Source organism: Rana temporaria, chromosome 7 (genome assembly GCF_905171775.1).
Source record: "Rana temporaria chromosome 7, aRanTem1.1, whole genome shotgun sequence".
Taxonomy (NCBI): Eukaryota; Metazoa; Chordata; class Amphibia; order Anura; family Ranidae; genus Rana; species Rana temporaria.
The window spans coordinates 157,454,653-157,473,760 of record NC_053495.1 but is presented as its reverse complement, the minus strand read 5'-3'; the positions used below and the strand labels follow the sequence as shown (position 1 = coordinate 157,473,760).

The 19,108-nt window shown below is 41.9% G+C and overlaps 1 protein-coding gene across 1 annotated transcript in view; it reads left to right on the top strand.

Moving 5' to 3' along the window:
• ACBD6 (acyl-CoA binding domain containing 6) overlaps positions 1-19,108 on the top strand; it is a 133,238-nt gene that overhangs the window by 67,722 nt on the left and 46,408 nt on the right. Inside the window, exons 4-5 of the mRNA XM_040360239.1 lie at positions 12,003-12,088; positions 18,605-18,710. Coding sequence (XP_040216173.1) covers positions 12,003-12,088; positions 18,605-18,710 — 192 coding nt within the window. The remainder of the gene's footprint in view (positions 1-12,002; positions 12,089-18,604; positions 18,711-19,108) is intronic.

Genomic DNA, 19,108 nt, shown 5'->3' with positions numbered 1-19,108 from the left:
TGTAGGAGCTGGGTGGGCTTTCAGGCGCTGTCTGAAAGTGGCTGTTTGCAGGAGGCAGATGTGGCCTGCCACCAAGCAGTACAAAGCTGAGCAAGTAAGCTCCAGGAGGAGTTTTGATGAAGTAAGTGTGAGTGAGCCAAGAGGCTGAAATTTCTGTTATACAATGATGGTGGAACTTGCTGCTCCCTAAAAATACAGTCTGGACTGGCCGGTTTTCCTTTAAAACGCAAACACTACTTGAGCATAATCACCCCGGATCGTTACATTATATACAGCGATTCCTGCAGGAGAGCCATCCTGCCACCGTACATATACAGGAGCTGGTCAGGAAGCGGTTAAGAAAACTTGTGCTCATGGAAATATGAAGGCAGACATTGCTGACTTGTGCATGAACATGTTACTAGGTCCTGATGCCATCCATAATTATGAGTTCATTACATGGTCACTGTTCTGGAACAAGTATGTAGCCAATGAAGTCAGAGCTTCTAGTCAGAAAAATTGTTAAAGCCATTGGATTAGCGGAACAACAAAGAAACTAGAACTTTCTTTGAGGCTTGGTTTACACCTATGCAGTTTGCTTTTGATCCATTTCTGCAGTGCTTTTTGCGGTGCATTTCGCGTTTTCGCACACTTTTTTTGACACATTGTGATGGGTATTGCATTTTGTAGTGTGTGTGTGTGTGTGTGTGTGTGTGTGTGTGTGTGTGTGTATTTTTATTTTTATTTTTTTGGTCCAATTTTGCAGTTTTGGTTTAAAAAAACACAAATTGCATCAAAAGAGCACTACATGCTTTTTCTGCAGCTTCTCCATTGAAGTCTGTTTAACCAAAAAGGCACCGTTGTTTGCTTTTAAAAAATTCCCTGACCCTTTCCAAAGCCTATATGTGAAAGTTTCCCATCGGAAACCATGTTAAATGGACTGTAGTGCGTTTCTGCAGAAAGCAGCATAGGTGTGAACCAAGCCTCGAGGATCAACAATGGCTGCCATGGATTATTTTCAGCACAGGTTCCTGACAGGTCTTTTTTTTTATCCTAAGGCTTCATTTCCACTGGCGTTTTTACAGCCACTGTTGGACTGGCGTTTTTAAGCTGTAAAAGAGGTTAACAGTGGCTGTAAAAACGCCAGTCCATGTTTATTTTGTAAAAAAAAAAATATATATATATATATATATATATATATATATATATATATATATATATATATATATATATATATATATATATATATATATATATAATTTTTGTGTGAGCTGGAGCTCAAAAACGCGTTTTTGAGCGTTTTTTAATGTCTGGCGTTATTACAGCTCTATTGCTGGAGCCACAGAACGCCCTGGTCCCGCGTTTCTTTTACAGTTCAAAAATGCCTATGCCATTTGCAGCTCAAAAATGTGGGCATGATACCATAGAATAACATGGACAGGCGTTTTTAAGCTGTAAAAAACGCTCAAAAGTGGCTGTAAAAACGCCAGTGGAAATGAAGCCTAAAAATTTAAGTTGGTGCAAGATTCTGTATTGGACTGCAAATTAAATTGGTAGTTGTGTTCCGTTCAGATAGTTCTGTTTTTGAACACTTAGAAAAAAACGTGTCGTCCTGTGCCCGGTTTCAGATTTGTCAAGCAAACTAAAATGCTGTTTTATTGTTTGTGTTTTTTTTTTTTTTTTTTTTTTATCTGTTTGGGGTTCAGCCTAATGAGTTAAAACAGCAAGTGAAAAGCCTTGAGATGTGAATGGGCACACAGATTTAATTTGCCAAACATTGGCTGGGTGTGAGGAACCTGTGACTCTCCAGCTGTCTTGTATCTACTGGCATCCAAGCAGTGTTGGGAATTGTAGCTGGAGAGTCGCAGGTTGTTGTTGGCCTCTTGAGTTTCACGCCGGTTCCTCTCTGCCCCCATATGGAACGCAATCTGCCTTGTAAACTCCTTGACAGCAGCATTTTCGTATGAAATAAATGCTATTGCCATTCCCTGATTTGTCATCCTGAGATTGAAGATGTAGAGACTTGTTATGCTGGGGGGTTAGGATAACCTCTCGCTGGGCTTTCCATTAACAGATTGCAATGCAGTCTTTACTGGCATTGACTGAAGTTTATAGGAATCATAACTGTCTGCAAAATGTCCTTGGCACGTAAGGAGTTACACTTCCCACCCCCACCCCCATGCAGTCTGCACATTGCAACCTGTGGCTATAATTCTGCATGCGGGTTTATTGCCAAGCTCTTAGCTGCTAGTATTCAGGTATGTAAATGAGAAACCAGAGCAGACGTACATTTGCATAAAATAACAGCACCATTTAGAAACATCTGTCACCAGGGAAGTCTGTAGAGACAGAGCTTCTTTATTGTTTATCAGGGCCACATCGGTCTCTTCAATTCATGTACCCCTCCTCCTGCTCAGCTGGGCAAAGCACGTGCCAGGGGCAGACTGATTTGGTATAGGAAAGTGCAGATCTTGGCAAGGAATCCTACTGCTAAATATGGACATTCGTTTGAGTTACTAAGTGTGTGTGTGTGTGTGTGTGTGTGTGTGTGTGTGTGTGTGTGTGTGTGTGTGTGTGTTCAAAAACAGGAAAACCTGTTTATGCCTGTTGCATTGTAATATATTGCTAATGTGTCCCCCAGCACTTTACAGCGTACATAAAGCCACCAATTGAAGTCCCTGCCCCAGAGGATGTAGGGTCACTTCTTTAAGGGGGGTGTAAAGGTGTTTTTTTTTTTTCTAAATGGGTTTCTTTAACCATATTGCTGGTCAAAGACCAGAGCACTTTTTGCAATTCGGCTTCACTTTAACTGACAATTGCGCGGTTGTGCGACGTGGCTCCCAAACAAAATTGGCGTCCTTTTTTTCCCACAAATAGAGCTTTCTTTTGGTGGTATTTGATCACCTCTGCGGTTTTTAGTTTTTGCGCTATAAACAAAAATAGAGCGACAATTTGGATCAAAATGAATATATTTTTTTACCATAATAAATATCCCCCAAAAATATATAAAAAAATTTTTTTTCCTTAGTTTAGGCCGATACGTATTCTTCTACATATTTTTCATAAAAAAAATATCGCAATAAGCGTTTGATTGGTTTGCGCAAAAGTTATAGTGTTTACAAAATAGGGGATAGTTTTATGGCATTTTTAAGTTTTTTTTTTTTTTTTTTTTTTTACTAGTAATGGCGGCGGTCAGCTTTTTTTTTTTTTTTTTTATTTATTTATTTTTTTGGTACTGCGACATTATGGCGGACACTTTTGACACCTTTTTGGGACCATTGGCATTTTTATAGCGATCAGTGCTATAAAAATGCATTGATTACTATAAAAATGCCACTGGCAGGGAAGGAGTTAAGTGTGTTCCCTGGGTGTGTTCTAACTGTAGGAGGGGGTGGCATCACTAGGGGAAATTACTGATCTTCTGTTCATACATTATATGAACAGACGGTCAGGCATTTCTCCCCTGACAGGACCGGGAGCTGTGTGTTTACACACACAGCTCCCGGTCCTCGCTCTGTAACGAGCAATCGCGGGTGCCCGGCGGCGGGCGTGCCTCTATTGGCTGCTGGGCGAGGTGACGTATAGCTACGTGCTCTCGCCCAGCAGAGCCGACCTGCTGCGTCGGCAAGCAGTTAAGCTAGTACATTGTTGGTTCACTTGCCTTTTCCTTCGATTTCCTTTCTAAATGTTTTTTTCTTTGAATTTCTCCCTTCCTTTTCTTTTCAGTAAGCTTGCCCCCATCATCCAAGCTGTTCTGGCTGGGGGTTAGTCAGCCAGAACAGCTTACTGAGAAGAAACAGGAAGTGAGAAATTCAGACAAAGATAAAAACATTTAGAAGGGAAATCGAAAGGAAAAGTTTAGTGAACCAACAATGCACTAGCTTAAAGGAACCTACCGTATATACTTGAGTATAAGCCAACCCGAATATAAGCAGAGGCACCTAATTTTACCACCAAAAAAAATGGTAAAAACGTATAGGGTAGGAATGCAGCAGCTACTGTAAGTGGAAAAGAGGGTGTTTTTTATTTTATTTTTACAATTTAACCTTTCAAACTTTTTTTTTTGCCTGTGGGGGGGGGGGGGGGGGGCTTTGGTGAGATATTAGGGGTCTTGACAGACCCCTGAAATCTCCCCTTTGAGACAGAGAAAGGGACCAAGGACAGAGATTCCCCATTCTCTTTCTCTGTAGCCTCAACTGGACTGCAGATGAATGCTAAGGAGATCGAGGCAGTGTCAGTCCAGTGCAGTCAGTACAGTGTCGGTCCTCCTCCATGCACTGTCGGTGTGCACAGTGTCAGTCCAGTGCGGTGTATGACAGAGGTGACACCCCCGTCCATGTGTCCCCCTCCCAGTGTACACAGCCCCCTCACCTGCCGAACCTCTTCATCCCGTTGGTGGTGTCGCAGTCCGGCCCCTTTGTCCTTGGTATCCTCAGGTGGCACACTGTAGCTTCAAGAGCCAGGCTGTGCTAGTGAGTGAAGGGGGAGCGGACACATTGCTCTGCACACCAAAGGCAGCCCCAGACTCGGCTCTTTCTCATCCCTGGGCAGTGTGAGGCGGGTGGGCAGAGTGCGACGGGTCTATGAGAGCCGGGCTGTGCTCGTAAGTGAGTGAAGGGGGAGCGGACACACTGCTCTGCACACCAGCAGCGCCCCCAGACTCGGCTTTCTCATACCTGGGCAGTGTGAGGCGGGTGGGCAGAGTGCGACGGGTCTATGAGAGCCGGGCTGTGCTCGTAAGTGAGTGAAGGGGGAGCGGACACACTGCTCTGCACACCAGCAGCGCCCCCAGACTCGGCTTTCTCATACCTGGGCAGTGTGAGGCGGGTGGGCAGAGTGCGACGGGTCTATGAGAGCCGGGCTGTGCTCGTAAGTGAGTGAAGGGGGAGCGGACACATTGCTCTGCACACCAGCAGTGCCCCCAGACTCGGCTCTTTCTCATACCTGGGCAGTGTGGGCGGGTCTATGAGAGACGGGCTGTGCTCGTAAGTGAAGGGGGAGCAGACACTGAGTCTGCACACCAGTGGCGGGTCAATGAGAGCCGAGCCGAGCTGTGCTTCTGAGTGAAGGGGGAGCGGACACACTGCTCTGTACACAGTACTCGCGCACACGCTTTTTTCTTTTTTTAAAAACATTTCTTTCTTGGTGCCTGACTCAAGTATAAGCCTAGGGGGGCATTTTCAGCACAAAAAAATGTGCTGAAAAACTTGGCTTATACTCGAGTATATATGGTATTTAGAAAATGTAAAAACATCTTTACAACCCCTTTAAGTCCCTGCCTCAGAGGATCTTGCATCTTGTATTCCTATTGGTTTATGCATTTTTAATGTCTTTTAGCCTTTTAATTTTCAATGGTCCCACTTTTCTTGCAGGAGAAGACAATTGGACAAGTTGGAAAAATTGTTGTCCAGTCTCTTGTATTTCCCCTTACAGACTTGGTGTGTGTGTGTGTGTGTGTGTGTGTGTGTTTTTTTTTTTTGGACACATACCACCTACCTAAACCTTGTTGGTGATGAGGTACACCCATTCATGGAACTGGTATTTCCTGATGGCAGTTATTTCCTAACTCCACAATGAGTTACAAATTCTCCAGATCTGTAGGATGTGTTGGGAAAACAACTCCGATCCATGGAGGCTCCACCTTACAACTTGGAGGACTTATAAAGGATCTGCTACTGGCAGCTTGGTGCCAAATACTGCAGCATACTTTCCGAGATCGAATTACTTTCTCTGCAGGCAGAGTACACGTCCGACAATGGCTGTGAAATGAATAGGAAGTGTTGTCACCCATAGAGTTACTATTGGGCTTCTGTTGACGGACGTGTCCTCTGCACCCGCCTCCACAGTGAAACCGCGGCTGACAGCTCAGTGTGGGATCGGATTGTTCGCTGCTGGAAATCGGGTCGGGGTGCCTGTAGGGCTAGAGAGGTTAGTGTTGGCATGTTGGTGGCTATAGATGCAGGGATTTTAGTTTTTGCATGGACTTCCACTTTAATGCATGTAATGCATTAACCACTTAAAGGGGTTGTAAAGGAATTTTTTATTTATTTTCCCATAAATAGCTTCCTTTACCTTAGTGCAGTCCTCCTCCTTCCTTTACCTCATCCTTTTGATTTTACTTTTAAATGTCCTTATTTCTTCTGAGAAATTCTCACTTCCTGTTCTTCTGTCTGTAACTACACGCCGTAATGCAAGGCTTTCTCCCTGGTGTGGAGTCCTGACACTCCTGCTCGCCCCCTCCCCCCTCAAGAAGCTTTCTCCACAAGAAGAAAGCCTTGCATTACGGTGGTGAGTTATAGACAGAAGAACAGGAAGTGAGGATTTCTCCGAAGAAATAGGGTTATTTTAAAAGCAAAATCGAAGGATGAGGGAAGTGAAGGAGGACTGCACTAAGGTAAAGGAAGCTATTTAGGGGGGGAAAAAAAATTCCTTTACAACCACTTTAACCACGTTAACCACTTAAGGACCACCTAACGCCGGTATACGTCGGCAGAATGGCACGGCTGAGCACAATCGCGTACCTGTATGTGATTGTTGAATGCCCAGGCGGGACCTGATCGCCGCCGGAGTCCCACGATCGATCCCCAGAGCTGAAGAACGGGGAGGTGTGTGTGTGTGTGTGTATAAACACACCTTCCCCGTTCTTCACAGTCGCGCTGTCATTGATCGTCTGTTCCCTGATATAGGGAAAGGAGATCGATGACGTCACATGTCCAGCCCCCCCCCCTACAGTTAGAAACACATATGAGGTCACACTCAACCCCTTCAGCGCCCCCTAGTAGTGGTTAACTCCCAAACTGCAATGGTCATTTAACAGAAAACAATGCATTTTTATAGTATTTTTTGCTGTGAAAATGACAATGGTCCCAAAAATGTGTCAAAATTGTCCGATGTGTCTCCCATAATGTCGCAGTCACAAAAAAAAATCACTGATCGTCGCCATTAGTAGTAAAAAAAAAAAAAAAAAAAATTAATAAAAATGCAATACAACTATCCCCTATTTTGTAAACGCTATAAATTTGGCGCAAACCAATCGATAAATGCTTGTTGCAATTTTTTTTTTTACCGAAAATATGTAGAAGAATACGTATCGGCCTAAACTGAGGGGGGGGAAAAAACTTTTTTTTTTATATATTTTTGGGGGATATTTATTATAGCAAAAATTAAAAAATATTGCAAAATTGTCGCTCTATTTTTGTTTATAAAGCAAAAAATAAAAACCGCAGAGGTGATCAAATACCACCAAAAGAAAGCTCTATTTGTGGGGGGGGGGGGGGGGGAAGGATGCCAATTTTGTTTGGGAGCCACGTCGCACTGCCAGTGCCGAATTGCAAAAAGGGGCCTGGTCCTTTACCTGCATTTTGGTCCGGATCTTAACCGGTTAAGGACTGAGCCTCTTTCTGAGATTTGGTGTTTTACAAGTTAAAAACATTATTTTTTTGCTAGAAAATTACTTGAAACCTCCAAACATTATATATTTCTTTTTTTTTAACACCCTAGAGCAGTGATGGCGAACCTTGGCACCCCAGATGTTTTGGAACTACATTTCCCATGATGTTCACCTACACGGCAGAGTGCATGAGCATCATGGGAAATGTAGTTCCAAAACATCTGGGGTGCCAAGGTTCGCCATCACTGCCCTAGAGAATAAAATGGCGTTTTTTGTCACACCGTATTTGCGCAGCGGTCTTGCATGTGCACTTTTTTTTTTTTTTTATTAAATAAGACAGTATCCCCTCCCCCCAGTCCCTTCCTTTTATCTGTAAGACCCTTCTCTGTATCCCCCTTTCCCCATTGCATGTGGGTCCGACGCTCGAGGGCCGGTTCTGTTTATTTTGATTAGTGGAGGGGCTTGCCTTCTACTGGGGTGTGCTTAGGTGGTGCAAGCGGGGTGATCCACTATGGAATTGGTTTATAATGTGCCCTATACATGCTGCTTACCATTCCCCCAGATGCACTTCCAGGTATGGGCACGCCCTAGGGGTATATTTTGCACTATGTTTCACTTGAATGCCCGAGATAGGATCTGTATTAACATGCAGTGTGATTGTTATATTTCATTTATCGGGCCATGTTGGCCGACTGTATGTACGTCTGTTTTTCTTCTGCAAGAACTTTTTTGAAAAATAAAGATTATATATAAAAAAAAAACAACAGTAAAGTTAGCCAATTGTTTTATTTTATTTTTTTGCGAAAGATAATGTTACGCTAAGTAAATTGATACCCTATTACTTTTTGTACCCCCCCTTAGAATGTAAGCTCTACAAGCAGGGCCCTCCTATACCTTCTGTATTGAACTGTACTGTAATTGTGCTGTCCCCTCCCTCTACATTGTAAAGCGCTGCGTAAACTGTTGACGTTCTCTAAATCATGAATAATAATACCCAACATGTCGCACTTCAAAGTTGCGCTCGCTCATGGAATGGCGACAAACTTTTACCCATAAAAGTCTCCATGGGCAACGTTTAAAAAAAATTCTACAGGTTGCATGTTTTGAGTTGGAGGAGGACTAGGAATAGAATTATTGCTCTTGCTATAACGATTGCGGCAATGCCACACGTGTGTGTGGTTTAAACACCGTTTTCATATGCGGGCACTGCTTACGCATGCGTTCGCTTCTGCACAAGCTTGTCAGGGCGGGGCGCTTTAAAAGAAAATGTCTTATTTTACTTAAAAAATATATATATTGGGTCACTTTTATTCCTATTGCAAGGAATATAAACATCCTTTCCAATAGAAAAATGCATGGCAGGTCCCTTTTTTAACATATGAGATCTGGGGTCAAAAAGACCTTGGATACAAAACCTTAACACAAAAAAATGGCCCTTTAAGGAAGTGACGTTTTGACGTCGCTTCTGCCCTGCAGTGGTATGAAGATGGGGTTAGACTGTGGCCTGTGGGAGTAGAAAATTCCTGGGTGTCAGTGAGAGTAAACCATGCGCCATTCTTGGTACCTGTAGGAGGAATGGTGCTCCATCGATAGTCATTGGAGAAGATTGGTGCGCAAAGGGCTGGATAAAGGCAAGCAAAGGTGGCGCATTCAGCCCCCCCCCCAGGTCGCAGCTTGGGAACCACTGCCTTGTATGATTTTTTTTTATTTATTTTTTATTTTTTTTGTGGGCTGTTTTGTTGCCTCTTTGATGGGCTGGAGCAACATTTTGACCTTGAGCACTCTGAAGGAGCATCTCGGCATGGCCATTCCCTGAGACCTTCTCATATTTTGGCCTGGATTTAAAAAGGGTGGCAGGGTCCATCTTTTTGTCTACAACTAAAAAGTCAAGAAGATAGGGAATTCTAATTTATTCTGTCAATAAAGGGAGATCAAATGAGAACACCACAATAAAAAGGCAATTTACCACTTGGTTATTTCAAAAAGACTATTGGACAAAGGTATGTGATGGGCTTGCTTAGATTTCAGATTGGGCAATGTTATGGTGCTTTAAACTATAGGAAAGATACGCATTTTATAAAGCGTGAAAGATACGGTACATGTATTTATATATATATATATATATAAATATATGCAACCTGGAAGTCTTCCTCCCATACTTTGCTGGTTCATGTTTACTTGCCTGCTGCCTTTTAATGTCCTGCTCATTGGTAATTTACGGCTCTCCAGCATTATTTATTACACTCTTTCTGCTGCAGATGGACACTTGAAATACAGCTTTGGCTGTCACTGGAAATGTGTGTGTTTTTAAATGTAGTACTTTGCAAATTCTTGTTCTTGCACAGACTTTGCTGTTTTCAATATTTTAAGGAATTTGTGGCATTGGGGTTATATAGCTGTCCATTTAATGTGGGTACTTTTTTAAAGAGGAAATATAATCTAAACCTATTGCGAATATTTACATGCCGGAAGGACTGCTGAGCACAGGTTACCTTTAGGAGAAATATCTCCTATTTTGTTAGAGATATAGTGGGCTACTATTAATAGAAAAGGGCTTTTTATAAATGAACGCCATTGCTATTTTGCCTTTTTGTTTCTTGGTAAAGTTTTTGGTTATGTCCACTTCACCTATTTCTCAAGCTTTGCTGGGCATTTTCTTCACTAGTTTTTGACAGAAGTGAAAGTATACTAATAAAAGCAAACTGAAACTGTAAAAAAAAAAAGAGTTCTATACCAGTCATGAAATGTGATTTCTGTATTACTTTTATTTTTATCTGATAATTTTGCCGTAACACACTACCAATCCTAGGATGACAATGTGCACGCATCTATCTGTATGCGGACAACCAAGACACATGTGACCACAAAATGTATCTGTACGATTAGATGTCCAGCGCATACCCCCCCCCCTCTTACATTAGATGTCAAAAGCCACCCCACCATCAGAAGTTGAGTGTACCCCCCTTTCCTTATGCTGCTGCTGGGAAGAAGATGGATGCATTGCTTGAAAGCAGAAGTAAGGGTCTGAAGCTCTCCTGCAGCTGCAGAAGTGGTGTGAGGGCCACATGAAATGGCCTGGAGTGCCGGATTAGGCCCGCGGACCTTGTGTTTGACACCTGTGGTTTAGATGCTCATGCTAAAATTTACAAACCTAAGCACAGTAAATGAATTGCAGGAGGGATTCCTTGCTCTGTTTGGGCAGGCTTTGTAGAGTTTCAACCAGCGAGAGTTGGAAAACAAACAGTTTCTGCATTGTTGCTTTTTAGAAATCCTATATATCGTGTTTAAAACGGATACAAGGAAAAGAGGGGGAAAAAGGTATTTTTTAGTTTGCAATTTTAAAGCGGGGGTTCACCCAAATTATTTTTTTTTTTTATTATTTTACACACATTAGAGCCAGCATACTAATGGCATTTACATTCGGCGTTTTTTTTTCCTCTGTACATACCTTTTTATATTCTGTTTTTCTCCAGGGGTTCCCATGACTGCGGGACTGGGCGTTCCTATGCTTCCGTTGGATGATTGACAGCTTGTGAAACAGGTGACCTGTCGCACAACGCGCGTCACCAGATGTCGGGAAATATCCGAGCTGCGAGTCGGCACTATACGGCGCCTGCGCAGTGAGCTCTACACGGCGGGTGCAGGCGCCTTATAATGCCGACTCGCAGCTCGGCTATTTCCGTAAATCTGGTGACGCGCGTTGTGCGACAGGTCACCTGTTTCACAAGCTGTCAATCATCCAACGGAAGCATAGGAACGCCCAGTCCCGCAGTCATCGGAACCCTAAGGCTGGGATAGGAACGCCCAGTCCCGGATTCATCAGAACGCGGAAGCCCTGGACAAAATCAGGATATAAAGGTAAGTACAGAGGAAAAAAAAAAAAAAACATGCCGAAATGAAATGTCCTTACTATGCTTGCTGTAATGTAAAAAAAAAAAAAAAAAGTTTTTTAGGGTGAACCTCCACTTGAAGTTGGAAACTGATAATGTAGAATAAAATTGAATCATATATAGCCATCTATAGAGCTGATAGAGTAATGTGTGTTCGTTCTTTCTTTCTTTCTTTTCTTTCTTTCTTTCTTTTCTTTCTTTTCTTTCTTTCTTTTCTTTCTTTCTTTTTTTCTTTCTTTCTTTCTTTTCTTTCTTTCTTTCTCTCCTTCTTTTTTTTTTTTTGATGGAATAGCAAACGGGTTAAAACCCCTGCCAAAATGTTTTGCTTTCTGTGTAAAAATTAACTGGGGGGGGGGGGGGGGGTAATCTGTGCAAAGACAAAAGTTGCCTTTCCGATAGTTGTCACTAGAACCCATCCCGGTAGACAATTTTAAACTCTTGTTCTGGTGACAATGGTAAAATTTTGGATTTCTTATCGCTTTCTTTTTCAGAGACCATGGTTGACAGGAAAAATAAGGTGATTCTACCCAGCAAGGACACAGACTGACTAAAACCTGAACCATTCTAACCCTTTCTACTCTTATCCAATGGATTATTTTTTTTGGCTAAACATGCACTTTTAAGTTGAGTTTAGAGCTGAGGCAATGTTTGCCGGCTAGTAAAAAGTATCATGTTGAAGTTTTTTTTTTTTTTTTTGTAGTTGTTTTCCAGAGTTTGATGTACCCAATATGTCTGTTTTTTAGTCATATGAGGATCCTGGTGAAGAGCACAAGGCCGGCTTTGGTGGAAGAGTGGTCAGCTGCCTCTACCAGGCACAGGAAACACTTAGGTAATTCAAGGGAAATCCTCTCTTCTCCCTTTTATCATCTTTCTATGAATGTGTAAACTTGTTGTCTCATCTTGTAAACTCCCATGACTATTTTATGACTTTTTTTATTCTGTTCACATAACAGGTTTCCCACATTCCACTGTGCCTCTCACCCCCCCCTTTTCTGTTCCATGAAGCTTTGCAGTAATCTATCAGAATTGAATTAATCCTTCTCTCTCGGGCAGCCATCTGTCCTCTCCTCTCTGCTCAGACCCGACTAGTTCCACCAGGGATGATTGATGGGCTCTGCAATTGATTAGTTACTCTTCTAGATAAATGGACTGTTTTGACATTAAGTATCACAGGTCAGTCTGTGTGGCCAGGCAGTTAGGCCTTTGCTTTTACAGAGATGTGCACAGACTAGCAGAATTCATAGTGGCCACTCATTGGATCATACAAGTGACTTGTGGTAACTATGTCTGAGAACTGATGGAGTATGCAGAGCTTTATTAACAGAGACCATATTAAATCTGAGTAAAAAACGCAACGAAGTTATAGAAAATGACCTTATTTGACAAATGGAATTTATTGGTGTAAACGCATGTGGCAGGTGCCATAACGCGTTTTCTCTCCATGAACTGTATTAGAGTCAGTGATTTTTGTACACTGCTCTGTGCACCATGTGTCTCACGCTTGTGATGCCCTATTGGGTTGGTAGCAGTAGTGCTAGGGTGGGTGGAATAGTGGTTAAGGGGGCTTTTAATCAATTGAGCTTCATCTATCCAAAATTCATTACAAGGCATGCCATACTCAATGAAACAAAGTATCAACGTTAAATCAGAAATCGCAAAAGGCTGGCATTTGTTTTTCTAAGGGACACACATAACTAAAATGTTACAACATTTCTAGGAATCAGTTTTTCTTTTTTTAAATGGTGTTAAATGTTTAAAATTTGTATTTGTTTGATATTTGTACCTTGTGCGTTTTTTTTTTTGTAGCCTAACTAACTGGTGACAGGGAATTTCCCCATATTTATCTATAAAGACTGTGGGCCAGATTCTCAAGAGATACGACGGCATATCTCCAGATACGCCGTCGTATCTCTGAGTCTGGGCGGTCGTATCTATGCGCCTGATTCTTAGAATTGGTTACCTATAGATTTCTATTAGATCCGACCGGCGTAAGTCTGTTACGTCGTCGGATCTTAACTGCATATTTACGCTGGCCGCTAGGGGCGTGTACGCTGATTTACGCCTAAAAATATGTAAATCGGCTAGATACGCGAATTCACGAACGTACGCCCGGCCGACGCAGTACAGATACGCCGTTTACGTTAGGCTTTTCCCGGCGTAAAGTTACCCCTGCTATATGGTGGCGTACCAATGTTAAGTATGGACGTCGTTCACGCGTCGAATTTTGAATATTTTACGTTGTTTGCGTAAGTTGTCCGTGAATGGGGCTGGACGTCATTTACGTTCACGTCGAAACCAATACGTCCTTGCGCCGTACTTTGGAGCAATGCACACTGGGATATTCCACGGACGGCGCATTGCGCCGTTCGTGAAAAACGTCAATCACGTCGGGTCACACGTTATTTACATAAAACACGTCCCCCTGTTCCAAATTTGAATTAGGCGGGCTTACGCCGGCCTATTTACGCTACGCCGCCGCAACTTACGAAGCAAGTGCTTTAAGAATACAGCACTTGCCCGTCTAAGTTGCGGAGGCGTAACGTAAATCGGATACGTTACGCCCGTGCAAGGATACACCAATCTACAAGAATCTAGCCCTGTCAGTCTTATTCATTTTAAATCCCCAAATTATCTTAGGAAAGCGGACAAAGTGGGCCACTTGGCCTGGCAAGAACCTATTTCTAATGTCTGGTCTAGTAAATCTTTTGTTGTCATTTAATGGAAGAGGGACTTGTCTGTGATCAGCTTAGCTTGAACTGAGTGTGAAGTCCTCTGCAGCTCTGTCCATTTTTACTAGCAGTATTATGCCGCATACACACCATCACTTTATGTGATGAAAAAAAAACGACATTTTCTGTGAAGTAAAAAATTACGTTTTTGAAACTTCAATTTTCAAAGACGAAGTTGCCTACACACCATCGTTTTTCTCAATGTTCTAGCAAAGCGAGGTTACGTTCCACCACGTTTTTCCATTGAAGCTCGCTTCATAACTAGCTTCTGGGCATGCGCGGATGAAAAAACGTCTTTTTAAACGACGTTTTTTGCTACACATGGTCAATTTCTGTGAAGTAAAAAATGACGTTTTGAAAAACGACACATAAAATTGAAGCATGCTTCAATTTTTTTTGGTTGTTTTTTGCAAGACATAAAACAACGTTTTTCCCCACACACGGTCATTTAAAGTGATGTTTTTAAAAACGTTGTTTTTTTTTCATCACATAAAGTGATGGTGTGTACGGGGCATTAGATCTATATCCAGTTATCTGTTGGGAATCTGAAGTCCTGCTCAACTGCATATTCTGTCTACTTGGCTCATGGTGGATAAGAGTGTGCCCCATCATCCTCGAAGGCTGTTTTCCCCCCACCTCCTGCACTGTGTTCATGCAGCCATGGAACTGATCAGCTGGTGTGAATAATTGCATGATTGCCCAGTGTGTGTATGCTGGGCACCCCAGGGATGGCAACCCCCCTTTGCCCATATTACCCCATTCTTATGAAAATGATCACACTCGCACCACTGCTTTAATCACACTAAGCAATTAAAAGCTCACTGCGCTACCAGGGGCTGTGGACGCTGCTCTTAATGAGCTTTTGCTTCTATTGGTCCCTAAGAGGCGGTGAGCATTGGCTGATTAAAGACTAGAAATAATTACAGGTGATGTGATTCTGGTCCCCGCAGTACCAGGGGGAAGTTATATGAGGACCTTTTACACGCATCGTTTCCTTTTCTCTGTGCCTGATTTATCAGTTAGAACTTGCCTTATTTTGGATATTTTATTTTTATTTATTTTTTCTGAACTGCAACATCATATTTTATGTAGATGTGGACGCAAAGCAACACATCGGAGTGTTAGACGCTACTCCTTTTGGGAAACATTGCAAATGTGTCAAGTCAGAAATGCAAAATGATTTAACTTTGACTTGAGCCTAAAATGGAATTAAAGTACACCTTACCATAAGTGCCATGATATAGCAAGCACCTCCAGGTGTGTGCCTGCAGGCCAGGTCCTATTTCTTATTCAGGGGCCTTGGTTCCCCAAATTCCCTGGCATGCTGGTGATACTTGCCTGATTCCATGGTTAAAGGATTTGTAAAGGAATATATATTTTTTTATCTTAAATTCTTAATAGCTTCCTTTTAGGCTCCATTCACACCTGAGCGACAAAACGCCTGAAGAGTGACGCTCATATACGCTGGAGGGGAAAAATAACATTGTTGTCTATGTAGATGGTTCACATCTCCACGCCGATCGCGTGAAGCTCAAACAAGTCCCGGACCCTTTTTTGTCGCGCGTAATCGGGGGCTCCGGCATAGCCGACAATGACATGTAAAAAATATTGGGTTAAAAACGCGTTACAAAACGCCGCAATTTGTCGTGGCAAATCGCGGTACAAAACGCTGCGCTAAGGTGTGAATGCAGCCTTACCGTAATGCAGTGCTGTTTTCATGTCATTGTTCATTTTTTGCTCTCAACTTGCTGTAATTCCTCTCTGTTCTGGACACTACCTGGTTGTCTGTTTCCTGATAACCACAGTGCTGGGAGCTTTCTCTCTGTGGTCACTAATCAAGGAGGTGTGATTACTGTGTGTCTAAAACCCCTCAGCACCAATCAGTTTAGTTTTCCAAACCATCACTGCCCTGTATTGGCTCTGTACAGCAGAGAAGCAGGAAACGTGCAAGAAGCAGGAAACTAGAGGTACATTATATTATTGATTTTTATCTATTTTTAATCGTTTTTAAAAGGAATCGGTTAACTATTTTGTCTCTCTACCCTGTAAACAGTCATTTCAGCAAAAAAAAAATGTTTCATTTACAACTTCTTTAAGAGCCTTGTCCCACCACCTACCTCCTAAGCAACGTTGTTGGCTGGCGAGTCTACCCATCATAGTCTTGAGCCAGCCAAGAGATTTTGTTGGTGGGTCTAGACCAGTGGTTCTCAACCTGTCTAGTGCCGTGACCCCTTGATAAAATTTCCCAAGTTGTGGGGACCCCTAACGGTAAAATTATTTTCTTATTGTGGGTTGTTGGCACCCAAGGTAAGACAAGTAATTTGCGCCCCTAACCCACAGACATTTAGCGCTCACTGAGTCCCTTCCACTCGCACAATATTAAAACCCCTTATAGTGCATTTTAGGATGTACCACTCTTTCTCTTTGTTCTTCTTTCTTTCCCTTTTATCTCTCTCTATCCTAATTTCTTGTTTGTTATCCCCATCCCTCTCTAGACGTCTTTCCTATTCTTTCTCTCCCTTTTTCTTTGTTCCTCCCCCTCTTTTCCTCTCCCTTCCATGTATTCTCTATTTTTATTCCTTCTCTTACTCCCTGGTGGGGAGTTGGGATCAGTGGCAGTGCTGGTGGGGAGTTGGGATCAGTGGCAGTGCTGGTGGGGAGTTCTGATCAGCCAACTTAGATGCTCTTGATCAAGGTCATCTGCTGATCTGAGAACTGTAGTGGCGACTTTTAAAGGCAACTCTAATCACAGGTAGTGTTACTCACTGTGTCTCCGACTTTGTGATTTCTTGTAGCAGTGACACCTATGCTGAAATCAGCAGATAGGGTCTCCTCCAGCCCCTCCCACTTCACATTCCTCACCAGTCAGCTGACTTCTAGTCCCTGCCCCCCAGCTATACCATGAACTAAATGGGCGGCTGTGAAGAGGCTGAGTGGGCGGCCGCAGGCCAGGTTGAGAACCACTGGTCTAGACTATTGACCTGAAAGTCTGGTTGATTCACTGAGATTTTGGCCACCAAAACATTACGGCCAAAAAAGGTGTTCTCGGCAGAATGGCAATAAGAGAAAAAGTGCCAATGACAGCACCAAAAACGCGCCGTGATTTTACAATTATGGTAATCGTGGTGTGTTTTTCGTAGGTCATGCGACTCAAAAACCACATTAAAAACATAACGCGGATGCGTTCTTGTTGCGTTTTTTTCAATATATTTGCACTAGGTGGGCTTTTTTTTGCCAAAAATGCACCAAGCTGGGTTTTTAACACCACAGTGGAAGCATAACAGACCACTGTAAAGACATACATAGAATTTAAAGGTATACATTTTTCTTTTGCGAATAATGGCTGCCAATAAATTAATATTAATATTTATTTTAAATTGATGATAATTATTAGGTCAAATATAATGCAATTCTATATACAAGTATAACTATTTAAAAAAAAAAAAATATATATATATATATATATATATATATATATATATATATATATATATATATATATATATATATATATATATATATATATATATATATATTTTTTTTTTTCGGCCAAGTGCATCCTGCATTTTCAGTTTTAGTCCCAAAATTTCCATTCAGTACACCTAGTTGATACGGTCATACCTGTGCCCCCAGGGCTCAGACTTCCCTGGGTGATGAACAGAAGGATTTGATGTGCAGGAACATGGTGGTGTCTGCTGTGTGGTGATATTCGCAGCAGAAGTATTTTTTCTTCGGTTTCATTTTCTGTTACAGTATCCCCAGATTGAGCAGGCTTCCCATAGGAATGTGTAGTCAGGTCTGCAGCCTCCTGTTGAATATTTTTGTATTTTGCAAACCCCATTTATTCTCGTGTGTATGGGCCAGATGTTGTGAAAGCCAAAACAAAATGTTTGTTAACTAATTGGATTGTTCCTATTCATTTTCTTCAGAAAATGTTTAAATTGTATGTTTATTATTATATTTTTTAGGCTTTCAGGAATCAAACTAAGAGTTAAAGGGGTTGTAAAGGCCCCCCTTTTTTATTTTTTTCCTAAATAGCTTCCTTTACCTTAGTACAGTCCTCCTTCACTTACCTCATCCTTCCATTTTACTTTTAAATGTCCTTATTTCTTCTGAGAAATCCTCCCTTCCTGTTTTTCTGTCTGTAACTCCACACAGTAATGTGAGGCTTTCTCCCTGGTGTGGAGTGTCGTGCTCGCCCCTCCCTTGGACTACAGGAGAGTCAGGACACCCACTAACACACAGCTCCTTTCTCTATCTGCAACGTAGAAAGCGTCTTGACTCTGCTGTAGTCCACAGGAGGGGGCAAGCACGACACTCCACACCAGGGAGAAAGCCTCGCATTACTGTGTGTAGTTAGACAGAAGAACAGGAAGTGAGGATTTCTCAAAAGAAATAAGGACATTTTAAAAGCAAAATGGAAGGATGAGGTAAGTGAAGGAGGACTGCGCTAAGGTAAAGAAAGCTATTTAGGGGAAAAAATTGTACCTTTACAACCCCCTTTAAAGTTCCTACTGATGTATTTGTGTCTAAATGTGTGCCATTAGTAAATCCTGTATAATAATAATTAGCGAGAGTCTTATGTTTGTCTTTTTTTTTATTTATTTTTTCCCCAGGGATGAGGATAAAGACATCTTTGACTACTGCCGGGAGAATGACGTTGCACATATATCACAGGCCCTGGCTACAGGGGCAATTGATGTGAATATGGCAGATGATGAGGTATGCATTATTGACAGTCTTTTTTCTTTTAATCCCATTCAGATCTGGACTTTTTAGTAATTTTTGGTAAAGCTCACCACCGTATAAAAAAAATTACCTTAGGGCCACAAGAACTGCATGAAAACTTTCCTTTCCCCCAGCATTGGTGTCAGTGGACACATTAACCCCCAGCATTGCCCCCGACACGTCACAAATGCCCCTCCCCCTACACACACTCTACATATATATATATATATATATATATATATATATATATATATATATATATATATATATATATATATATATATATATATATATATATATATACCCCACACACACACTCTACAAAAAATATATATATATATATATATATATATATATATATATATATATATATATATATTACACCCCCCCCC